The following is an 11,036-nucleotide window of genomic DNA, read 5'->3' on the forward strand; positions in this document are numbered from 1 at the left end:
AGGCTTGTCGTAAACGAGTGAGGACTAGTCAGGGTGGTGGGTACGGCACCAAAATGCCGAGTTACGCATTGGCCAATCACGTCAAGAGGCTCGAGCATTTGAACATCGTATACTTGAAATTTGAATAGCAACACGTCGTAAGCCGTCTGACAATATAAAAGGACTCGTCAGGTGCTTTTACCTGCCGATACCACTCTTCAACATCAGAAACGATTACTCCCCATTACTCCCAATTAATCCACTCTTTACCACCACCAGCCATCCAACAGATAATATCCAATCCTTCAAAATGAAGCTGAACTTCCTCCTCGCCGCTGCTTTCGTTGCCGCCCCTGTTCTGGCCGCCTCAAGCACTACGGTCACCCAGTATGCTTGCTTTCATTCTATACAAGACTTACATGCTAACAATAAATAGCACATCGACCGCTACCGCCAAGGCTTCTTCTAAGTCCTCCAAGGCCGCCGCTGCCCCCACCATGGGCGCTGATATGCTTGGAGTTGCTGGTGTTGCCGGTGTCCTCGCTGCGATGGCCCTCTAGATTTCATCATATAATCTTCTGTACACTTCTACTGTCTATATCCTCCATGGAGTTTAGCAAATCATATCACACAACGAGATAGTCTATAATCTAATACTATCATTACTCTATCTATAATAATTCCCAGAGTAGCATCTACTGCTGCAGAGGTACTTGTAGTTTGACGGTGGCACTCAGTGAACACTTGACCTTGAGTAGAAGAGCACTAGGAAAAACACAATCATCTTCCGCATCAACCCCCCTCATCTTGCTCATGGCGCGCTGTACCAGTTCACAAGAACCACAGCCCTGAATATAATACCATCGCACAATCCCTATTTATCTTGCAAGAGAGATACTAAATATCCACTTTACTGTTAATGCTTCGAACTGTCTTTTGAGAGAGAGAGCGATAGAGAAACTCAAACAATCGCAGGGTTCAACACGACAGGTCACACTACAGTCAATAGTCTGCTTTTTACCTCATCACTTATCGCATACCATGAAGAGCCTGTAGTAAGTGTTATCTAAGGGCTCTTTGGATCCATCATCCATGCAAGACCGCTTGTTAGCAGCACGTTTTAGCAGCTTATGGGCGGAGTTAATTCAGACCATAAACTCAAACGAAGCAGGGACAGCCATCAACACTTCATAAAACCTTTTCAACGGGCATTTGAAATACTTGGAGGGAGGGAATGGAGGAAGACACACAGAAAGACTGACGACACTGAAGACGTTAAAGAGATCTTGTTCGCTAATAAATTTGAGAAACTTGGAGTCGAAATGGTAGAACGGTCCGGTGATGGGGGATGACGAGCCCTCTCAAGTACCTGCCGCTGCGCGAAAGGTGTCTCGAAAGCCTAAAGGAAAGAAGGGCAAAAAGACCAGAAACACAAGAAGCCAGAGAAGGGAAACAAACAAGACACACAAAATACTACGGCCGTTAAAGTGCCCATAGAGAGCATCTAAATTGTCGAAGATACCGGCGAAGTCGGTCTTGTAACGGACTACCTCCTTACTATTTACTCAACGGTGACTGAATAGGCAGACCGTCGAGCTTACACAGAAGGTCTTTAAAGAGTGGTTGCATGCGAAGACCTCAAAAGCGCCGCTGCAGGAGCTGTAAATAACCTGATAATCTCCATATTTAACCACACTAAGCCTGACATTTGCAACATAGGCGATGTGTTTAAAGGTCCCTAGTACGAATTTACATAATTTGTTATGTCAAAACTCCGCACGGCAATTGCTCTTCTTCCTCTCAGCTAAATGCGGACTTTCGGGTTGTTTCGGATGAACATCCTCGTGGGGCCCACCCTATTCCTGTTATGCTTAAGCGTTATGCCGTTATGGCCTTCCGGACGTACCCGCTGTTAGCGTTATGTCTGAACGAACTCCCTTACACACCTACAGCCCTCTCGGCCTCACTATATATAAAGCCGTCTGTAGCCCGCAGCATAGGTTCCTATCACCATTTAAGTTCATCAGTTTTCTCCAGGTTGAGAGTACAAGATATTGTCTATTCACTTCATTAACTAGTCAATATGCCGTCCATTATCCAGCATGCCCTCGCTGGGGAAGCAATACTCAACAGTGCCTTCTCTATCGCTTCTATTCTTTTCCCCGGCCGATTGCTATCCTCTTTAGTGGCATCGGAGTCAGTTCCTAATAGTACGAGTGCTGTATTCAAGTTCTTCGGTGCGGTGACACTCGGAATGTCAGCACCCCTGGTCTTATCTATAGCGGATTCCAGAGACGCTGCAGCGAAGCGGAAGTTAACATACACGACATGTTCAGCCATCGAGAGCGCTCTCGTATCTGTTGTTCTCTGGCAAGCTACGCAGCCCGACGCTAGTGGCTTTACCTTTAACGGATCGATTTCGCTTTTGGGTTCGATAGTACCGGCACTTATCTGGCATTCATACGTGTTGCTTTCGAAGCCTCACTGGTTTAAGCCTGAGTCTGCTTATTTGGCAGAAGGTAAGGTTATTCTATCTCCGCATGTGCACACATGAGCTGACACGCGATATATCAGGAAAAAAGGCGTTGTGATTAGACAGGAAACTGTCAAAAGACCTAGCCACTGTATCGGGACGTTATGTCAGGTCAGAGCCGCAAGGTACAATACAGCGAACTAGGGTAAAAGTAAAGAACAATCCCGACAAGAGATGGCAGTGGAAAAGTAAAGTCTGTGACGAAGGATACATGATAATATCTTAATGAACCAAATGGCTCCTTCGAATCATATATATTACATCTTTAATTCGTGCCAGCAGTCTCAACCTGCATCAGGTCCTGGAGCCCAACCTCAATTACATCTTCCGAAAAGGCTCTATGATCACCACGTGTGGAGGGGCAGGCTGGAACTTAGAGACCATTCCTGACGAAGATCTCGAGTTTGGGAGCATGTTGTTTTGGAAACGACTGAGTAAAACCAAGCTAATTTCCGAGTCCCAGCTTGAGGAGCCTGTCTTGCTTCGCCAGTCCAAAGCCGTCGGAATGAGTGACGCAGATATTATTCGAACCTCAGGCAAGCTCTCCTCGATTACAAGCTCTACTGGGTTCGATGTTCCTCAAGAAGTGCTGGAAGGGTATACCCCAGAAGTATATATATCGGCGCCACCACGGTCTTCAAACGAGATTTCTGGACGCAACATTCTCGACCTGGCGAAATACGACATTCTAACAGACGTAGTGGGTACCAGACCAATTTCAAGTCTGAACTATCTTGGCGTAGCCTGCTGGATGATTGTCACCTTTGGCAATCTGGAGAGTCGACTACAAAAAGCAGGCACAGGGAGGCATATGAGCGATCAGGACCTTGGTAGAAATAAAAGAGAATCGGTCTCACTATGATTGCCCTTATTGAAGAGAATGAGGAGTGCTTGAAGATGGTGGCTCAGACACTCAATGAGAGTCGCGGTGAATTTATGGACTTCATTTACTAGGAGGATTTAGAGGATGAACCGCGGCACAGAGGAAATAGTTTCAAGATTCCAAGCCTTGATAATGCATGCACTGTCATGTAAAGAAGTTTTAGCTTTGGGGTAGAATAAAATGCACTTTCCTGCTCACTCCCTTCCGTTTTCTTTTCCTCCCTCTTCCTTCCTCCAACATGACTCAGATGCCATTAACGTCCATGACTTACCTATTATTTACATTTGAACCCTCAATGCTCGTGTCCGTATCTCGTGCTTCATCTTGCCGTAGTAAAGATTCAGCTGGGGTATTTATTTGGTCCCTCCTCGTATCGCTGGACTTGGACTCCACAGCAAAGAATGTAACCTTTTCGTCGTCACTCTTTTCAAGCCCTTCTCCTTCTCGTCGTAGTAGCAGACGAATATTACCAAGATGTTTCGAAAGGGGTTCTGCGCCTGTAGTCTCTGCTGTAGGAACAACAGTGTCGAGGTCAGGGTTTCTCGTTGTTCTCAGAATAGTTGAAAAAGAACTTCCGTAAGATGCTGAGGCTGGCCTGATACACAGTAACCCAAAAATTACGATAACCAAAGTAAGCAGGAAACCAACTCCATATGCAATAATAAGGTTACGTGGTTCATACGCAAATTCGTTTTGTGTAGATGAATAAGTGATCGGGCCAGGCGTTGCAGCAGTCTTGTTTTGGCTAATAGGAAATGCAAGGTTAGGTCTGCGAAAGGGAAGTTGGTGTGGAAACTTACACAAACTTCTGATTGCTGAATAGGCTGATAGTGAAGTTTAGAAACAATTCTTCCAACGCATCAGCCATAGATATATTTCCAATCGAAGAGTATGATGTATCTTCGTTTAAGGCTTGCAGCTCTTTTGTCTCCATCAAAACAGAACTCTTAATCTGCGTCTCCTTGGGATCTATGCCGCCCAAGTCACTCCTAAATAGAGTTCCACGAACGAAGTGACCCATAGCGTCCATGAGTGAAAGATAGGCGTGTGAAGCACTGCAAAGACTGAGGTCTTGGATATCGCACCGCTTGCCATTCATATATCCTACAGTATTGATCTTCTTCGTTTCATAATGAACATGTTGCTGGTCGTTGCTAAATGTGTAATTAAGCGCATAAGCCGAGTTGTAGAGCTGGCACACGATTGGCTTCTCCGCCTGGAACGGTGACTTGCCCGGCACTGCCACGTAGAAGGTGACCGCGCCTTTCATTCCTATCAACTGATCAAGATAGTTTAACCTGGAAACTACGGAGCTATCCATAGTCCACCACAAAGCATTTAAAGCTTTCTCTTCGTTGCTTGCATTTGCTAGCAACTGGCTTCCTCTGAAAGACGGCACAAATCCGACGTACACAAATGTATTTGCGCCTGACAAGGGGTACGTTTACTCAATAAGTTCACCTACTTGAAATGGGGCAGGTAGGGTCCAGAGAGAGCCCTGAGATGCCACTGACAGGAGTACTCTCGAGACGTACGATGATGGAATGGGATCTCCATTTCCATTCAGATTCACGGATCTGCCAAAGTTCTCCAAGTTGCTATAGTCGAGAATTCCAATTGGAGTATTGAGGATTGTGATATTTGGTTGGGACGAGACTTGGGCGGTGAGAGTAGCTGGGGTAATAACCGCAACGAGAGGAAGAGCCCTTCGACTAGAGTTAAAAACGTATTTTGTGGCAGACTCAACGGAACATTATACCATGAAATAATAGCTACAACCACAAGAGAAGGAGCAGCAGTCCAAAGTTCCAAGGTGACAAAGTCCCAGGCATTACGGATGACGCCAAAGAGCGAGTTTACTCCGCGAATAGTAATAGATCTCGTTCTCACAGTTTGCCATAATAATTGCACATATGCAATTCCTATAGCTGCAGACAGAAGGGCCCTGATTAAGAAGGCTAGAGCGGTACCTGCGCGTAAAGACCACTGCTGCTGACTCTGACTTTGGACAATTCTTCCGTTAAGGTAGAGGTAATAGAGATGATGACTGAGGGCAAGCAATAATCCTAGGACTAAACTGCTTGCCATTAGAGCGGGCGTTAATTTGTGGTTTGCCATTCTAGATTCTAGTCAAAGATGCTAAAATGATCAACCAGTGTACAGATAGAGGGTGTTGCTTTACACTTGTTGTATATATACTGCGTATGTACTAGATATTGCCAACAATAATACCCTAAGTTGGGGAGGTAAAGCAACGCACGAAAGAGAGTTACCGGGTGATAAACGATGACTGGTTCAATTACCTGCTATTCCTCGCGCTAATATGCAGTCATCAAATCCAGTCCTAAAGAGGAAATCGCCGCCAGCCAATGAATTAATGAGAACAGTGGCAGTATACAGATGCGCTAGGCGAGGGTTGTCCGAAAGAGTAGTCGGTGAAAAATCAACCCCCAGTCGAAATAGAGACTGTTTTATTTCTCTTAACTATGGATACGGATGTCGGTGGATTCGACCCAACGGTAACTACAGTGAGAGAGTAGTGGGTAAATTAAGTGGCGACGCCAAGGACGTTTCGCTATTTCCGTTCTCAACAAGCGATCCATCTCCGGAACCAGCTGTGAGTAGTCAGATTATTCTCATGCAATAACAGAATTGTCTCTATTTCCCTTTCACAACAGCAATATAAATGCAGTCAGCGTACTTGGCGGCGGGTTCGCCTTGTCCTGCACAATTCATAACTTTCTGTCCTTAGCAGGTTGCTCCCTAGTTCACTCCCTTTGACATCTACTCTCAATACCATTAGTCCCGACCTTGACTATACAATAACCCTTGCTAGTTGTCTCCTGGGCTTTCCTACGCACCAAAGAACGTCCGCCCTGCCCATTTCCCATTGCAGTCACAGGCCATAGGTAAAGACCACCAATCAAGCTATGTCTAAATCTGTCTTCAGAATTGAAGATGCCCCGCACTGGTTTATAGTGATAGGTGTAATATTGACTATAGCTATGACGCCTGGCAACGGACAGCATTTCCATATTCGTTCCCAGCGAGGCTAAATCGCTTTGAATCTCTTGCTCTAATTGACATTCGATCAAAGCTCTTCTTCCATAACCAAGCCACATATTTTGCATTAAAATCACCTTCTACAGGAAGGACTATGCGAGGATCATTCCACCTTCCCTTCAGGCTTCCGCATCCTGCGTCTTGGCGCATAGTCGAGACCTGGACCTCTGGCGTCTAGGCGCCGCCGCCTCAGGATATTTGTACATAAGAGGCAATCGCCGATCTTGGACCCCAACTTCATGCGGCGCAACTGACTTCTGCGAGAAGTGTATGCGCTTGATTTCACAATCGCCATATGCAGGTTGCGAAAAAGAAAGCCTCTTCCGTACCCTAGGACTGAGCTTCTACAGTGACCTTGGCTTCTCTGAAGAAAGAACCTATGTATAAAAAGGCCGATTTTCCCAAGTTTGTTTCCTCCTCGCAACTTCTTGATCACGCTCCTGCAGCGGAATACACAGGAACATTCTCAAGCCACCTTCTTCAATTACAACCAACACCAAATATGGTAAGAAACGAGACCCGAAGGCTGGTTATGGCAAGCACTGACGGTACATTACGCAGAAACCTTCTATTCTCACGCTCGCCGCTGTCCTCGCATTGTCGGGTGTCGGCGAGAGCAGAAAGTGGGACTGCCAGAGTGTTGGAAAAGGCCGCCCTTCGAATCAAAAGCTCAAAGATGCAGCGTGGGACTTTGACAGGCTTTTCGGCAAGAATCTGCTCACAGCTAGGAGTAATCAGTGCTACGTGTCGCATTGCAGAGGTCACTATTTTGCATTCTGTAACACAGCTGGAGTAACACGAAAGGAAAAGAAGGGACATCGTGTAGAGGTCAAAGATAAAGGGTTGCCCCATGGTCAGGCGGATAATTGTAACGTCTCTGTCGGCGATTGGATCGCAGATTCGTACAACGTGTACCGTTTTGGGTCGCTTAAACACCTGAGCAAAGACAGCTGTCTCAGGCGCGCCAAATGCGGAGTCTTCAGGAACGACATCCGCAAGTGTTAAGGTGCGGCGATAGCTCTGCTAGTTTAGCATAAATACTCAAGTACCTTTCCGACATAGAAGACCGCAGTTTTGGAAGTTGACTTCATCTTCTATGGCTTGCATGTGAAAATGGTTGTCAATGTCCTTTTGTACAAAAGTCTGTCAGACTTCTAGGAACCTTGTAGAATCCCTTCCCTTGAGCTTCCGCCGATAACTCCGCCGCCAACTGCTGCAGTCATGCCACGAAGAAGCAAGAAGCCCATGACTGACGGAGCCCTGCAGGGTTTGAAAGGGTCTCCAGTATTCTTCCAGTCCCCCTACCGCTCATGATTAGTTAGATCATCGGCTGCACAGCCCTCATCAGCGGTCACTCATATTTTTCAGTCCCTGTTAGAATCACGAATAGCTTTGAGACAGTTATCATGCCTGGTTTTGAGATAGTTTGGCTAGTAACCGGGGTGTAGCTTGATCCAGACAAAAGCGCACAATTCTAACATTACGCGACATGATACCCTTTGTAGTCAGCACCTTGAAGGTTTACGAGAAGATGCAGAGATACTTCTACATTGCAAGGCCATCAAGGACGATTTGATTGTGTCACTGCACACGGAACGTAAACGAACTATGGGTAAGTCTCTGTACTGTTATCCTATTTAGAGCCTTTGTGTGTATAAATAAAACCAATGTCCCCATCATCGATGGACTAAGTCTTCCCGGGATCCGTGTAACTCCTGCGACGTTGCTGGCCTCTCCATGTACTGCAGTTCCAAATCTACCTTGACATGAATATTTCGGCTGGAATCGCCCTCGCTGTTATCGAGCTGCTCCCAATCATTACCCACTTTGCTTCTGTAAGTTCCGCGTGCGGCCGATACCGACTGCGAGATAATGATGGCTCTGCTGGTACCGGCAAATGGTGTCACGTGAGCTGGAGAGCTTCCCGTGGATGTATCGAAATGGAAACGGGAGCTGACAAGTTTGCGTAGTGGAGGCAAGGAACCGGCGATTATCCCAATTCCTGACTCAGCAGTGGACCAGAGGACGATGTATGCAACATCATCTGGTCTCGTTAGGATGTGATAGAAAGTAATCTTTGGTTGAATACTCACACAAGTAATCGTGGGGATCGGAGAAAGCTTTTAAGTAGGGCAGTCGAATGACGGTACATAGCGATGCCCTGTCCAAGAGTTAGCCTCACATGACTGAAGCTGAAAGAGGTACTTACAGAGCAGCCAAGCCAAGAACAATGCTAACAGAAACCTTGGTAGCTCTCCTCATGTTGGACTTGTATAGCATAAACACAGGTAGAATGGCACAAGTCCAGTCAGATATAACGGCGCTGATAGATACCACATAGCCTGAACTCATTATTACCGGCATTGAACATATTCCACGTCTCTCCCAGTTGGCAGTCACGGGAACGCACGCAGCAAAGCTCGCAATGACGTTGTAGAGCATCGTGACTATAGTGAAGATGATGGTACCCCACACGATGATGCGATGAAGCTTCGTGACAGCAATTCGCAACAAGGTGACGCAGATGGAGCATTTAAGAGGAATTAACGACATGCTGTATATAGTCTGGCCAATCCACATCCACTATGTGATTCGGTTAGCAGATACAGAATGACAGGAGCTATCTGAAAATACCTTGCGTCCGTCGATTTGTAGAAATTCATTCAAGCTTTTATCCTTTGTTCCTAAACCAGCGTAGATAGCACGAATGCCTACTGCAGTAAAAGCAACATGTAACAGCTTATATCTCGTAAATATGATACACCTTGTAGTATTCGTGACACGAACTTACCCAACCGATAAGCATGAGGCCATCATCGATACCGAAAATACGATGCCTCAATCGAACAAAACACCGCAGCATGACAACGATAGCAGTCGTAATAAGGAAAAAAATAGAGACACCAAGCAGAAGACGCGCCAGACCCTGAGGTTCTACTGCCCTCAGGCTTTCATCAGCCATGGTGATGCTAATGAGTGCCAAGCTACACTCGGGAACAAGGGAGAGAAACATGCGCAGGGCGGGCATTTTAAGGGTCAAGAGCTGTGCCTCCTTTTCAAACTCCAATTTGTCGGGTATAATAGAGTTCGCGCCATTCCCCGCGTTCGGACACCCCAGTACTAAGTCTAGTGAACTTTATCGAAACTTGGCTGGTGGGGCTAGAGTCCCGACTCGTAGCTCGATCGCGCTAGCGCTTGAAGTGCCCTGATCGAGGTAAAGCGTTGCTATGGCTTGTTGGGCTTTCGTCGTCTATGGTTTGTTAAAGTTCCCCTGGCATACCTAGCTCAGCTGGCGCGCATCACTATGCCTTGTCTGAAACCCTGCGTCGATCTAAACTAAACACTTTAGTGAGTTACCCTCCTATGCTTGAGTTCACGGATGTTGGAAGAGGACGATGGTGATTTTAAATTTTCAATAGTATCTTCTGCGTCCTCCCTACATTAGCCTTGGGCTAATCCAGTCTGGCCCAGTGGTTCAAGCCCCTCCAGTCCCTGTCGTTATAGACACTACGTCAACATCCGCCGCTTCTCTATTTTCTTCGTCGTCACTTGAAGGAATCCGGAGACAGCAGAGATCCTCATCCTCCCCATATTCTCGACATAAATAATCATGTGCTAAATCGATAGGTAAGGATTTCTAATGACCAGTTCTACAATGCTTTGTGATTCTCAGCTTGACTCCACTCTCCACGGCATGTAGTAGCAAATTAAGGGTGTTGCTTATCATGGTGTCGCCGATCCTGCAAACGGTTTCGCCATTGGGTGCCCGAGCGCTAATTTAGCGGTTTGTTCAATGCCTTCGATAGTTTTCTGATCGTCTGTTACACTTTGACCTCTTCCGTAGCGCAATCTCCCTGGACCCTGCAACTGGTGAGTTTAGCGTCCTTTACTACTACGTTTTTTGCAACCTTTAACATACCTATCGCCACCTAAGGTCTATATATTAGGAAGGAGCCATAAGGACAATTTACACGTATTCTTATGGCACCTATTAGAGATACCTTAAGCCATCATTAACTTGGATAAACTTAGACTAAAATGAACAGTTATGGGCTCCAAGGAGATAGGCTCCATCTCCGACGCGGTGCCGCATCCCTGACTTCTTGTCAATTCTAGTGTACTCCGTTTCGTAGAATGCCAAAGAGTGGTCGATACAAACATCACCAAACATAACAATGGTACATATTTAAACATGACATAGGATCTTAGTCGCTTTTTTAACTTTGAACCTTACTGGTTGTACAGTCCGATCTCTCGTTTTAATACGCGAGACTTCAGGGGTTTATATCTTACTAGTCAATGTTTTTCTGAGGCGCAAGTCCTGCAAAGTATACAGATTAAACAACACAATAACAGTTTGTGTTTTACAACTGTGATACTGTTAAATCAGATAAAACAGATAATTGTCAATTAATCGTAACGCAAGTCAGTGATGCGCTTAGACACGGCACTTTACATTATGCATACCACATAGTGGGGGGGCCTGGAATCTGTCACGTATGATTACTGGTGATCTAGAATCACTATAGTACTTTTGAGAGTACAAAAGCTTCTGGAGGCCTGCGTAAAAGCAAGTAT

The 11,036-nt window shown here is 46.0% G+C and overlaps 7 protein-coding genes across 7 annotated transcripts; 5 read left to right on the forward strand and 2 right to left on the reverse strand.

Moving 5' to 3' along the window:
- Positions 1 to 165: 165 nt before the first annotated feature.
- B0J16DRAFT_418518 (uncharacterized protein) lies at positions 166 to 678 on the forward strand. Its single transcript, XM_046133767.1, has 2 exons — positions 166 to 366; positions 416 to 678. The coding sequence occupies exons 1-2, from the start codon at positions 290 to 292 to the stop codon at positions 537 to 539; spliced, it is 201 nt and encodes a 66-aa protein (XP_045977496.1). The 5' UTR covers positions 166 to 289; the 3' UTR covers positions 540 to 678.
- Positions 679 to 1,728, forward strand: B0J16DRAFT_349707 (uncharacterized protein). Its single transcript, XM_046128943.1, has one exon. It carries the CDS (start codon positions 1,110 to 1,112, stop codon positions 1,329 to 1,331), a length of 222 nt encoding a protein of 73 aa, XP_045977497.1. The 5' UTR covers positions 679 to 1,109; the 3' UTR covers positions 1,332 to 1,728.
- Positions 1,729 to 1,878: 150 nt separating this feature from the next.
- On the forward strand, positions 1,879 to 2,706 carry B0J16DRAFT_349708 (uncharacterized protein). The gene is made up of 2 exons (XM_046128944.1): positions 1,879 to 2,498; positions 2,554 to 2,706. Exons 1-2 carry the CDS (start codon positions 2,063 to 2,065, stop codon positions 2,568 to 2,570), a joined length of 453 nt encoding a protein of 150 aa, XP_045977498.1. The 5' UTR covers positions 1,879 to 2,062; the 3' UTR covers positions 2,571 to 2,706.
- Positions 2,576 to 3,418, forward strand: B0J16DRAFT_188016 (uncharacterized protein). Its single transcript, XM_046122739.1, has one exon. The coding sequence runs from the start codon at positions 2,853 to 2,855 to the stop codon at positions 3,372 to 3,374; it is 522 nt and encodes a 173-aa protein (XP_045977499.1). The 5' UTR covers positions 2,576 to 2,852; the 3' UTR covers positions 3,375 to 3,418.
- Positions 3,419 to 3,601: 183 nt separating this feature from the next.
- On the reverse strand, positions 3,602 to 5,513 carry B0J16DRAFT_405450 (uncharacterized protein; the record flags this gene model as incomplete). The annotated part of the gene is made up of 4 exons (XM_046132888.1): positions 3,602 to 4,140; positions 4,196 to 4,780; positions 4,931 to 5,107; positions 5,155 to 5,513. 4 exons carry the CDS (start codon positions 5,511 to 5,513, stop codon positions 3,663 to 3,665), a joined length of 1,599 nt encoding a protein of 532 aa, XP_045977500.1. The 3' UTR covers positions 3,602 to 3,662.
- Positions 5,514 to 6,960: 1,447 nt separating this feature from the next.
- On the forward strand, positions 6,961 to 7,463 carry B0J16DRAFT_324662 (uncharacterized protein; the record flags this gene model as incomplete). Its single annotated transcript, XM_046125842.1, has 2 exons — positions 6,961 to 6,963; positions 7,020 to 7,463. The coding sequence occupies 2 exons, from the start codon at positions 6,961 to 6,963 to the stop codon at positions 7,461 to 7,463; spliced, it is 447 nt and encodes a 148-aa protein (XP_045977501.1).
- Positions 7,464 to 8,127: 664 nt separating this feature from the next.
- On the reverse strand, positions 8,128 to 9,420 carry B0J16DRAFT_418520 (uncharacterized protein; the record flags this gene model as incomplete). Its single annotated transcript, XM_046133768.1, has 5 exons — positions 8,128 to 8,502; positions 8,552 to 8,619; positions 8,668 to 9,041; positions 9,093 to 9,197; positions 9,250 to 9,420. The coding sequence occupies 5 exons, from the start codon at positions 9,418 to 9,420 to the stop codon at positions 8,135 to 8,137; spliced, it is 1,086 nt and encodes a 361-aa protein (XP_045977502.1). The 3' UTR covers positions 8,128 to 8,134.
- Between the last annotated feature and the right edge of the window lie 1,616 nt (positions 9,421 to 11,036).

This window comes from Fusarium flagelliforme, assembly GCF_020744385.1.
Source record: "Fusarium flagelliforme strain FIESC 12 MPI-CAGE-AA-0113 chromosome Unknown B0J16scaffold_8, whole genome shotgun sequence".
In the NCBI taxonomy this organism is placed as follows: Eukaryota; Fungi; Ascomycota; class Sordariomycetes; order Hypocreales; family Nectriaceae; genus Fusarium; species Fusarium flagelliforme.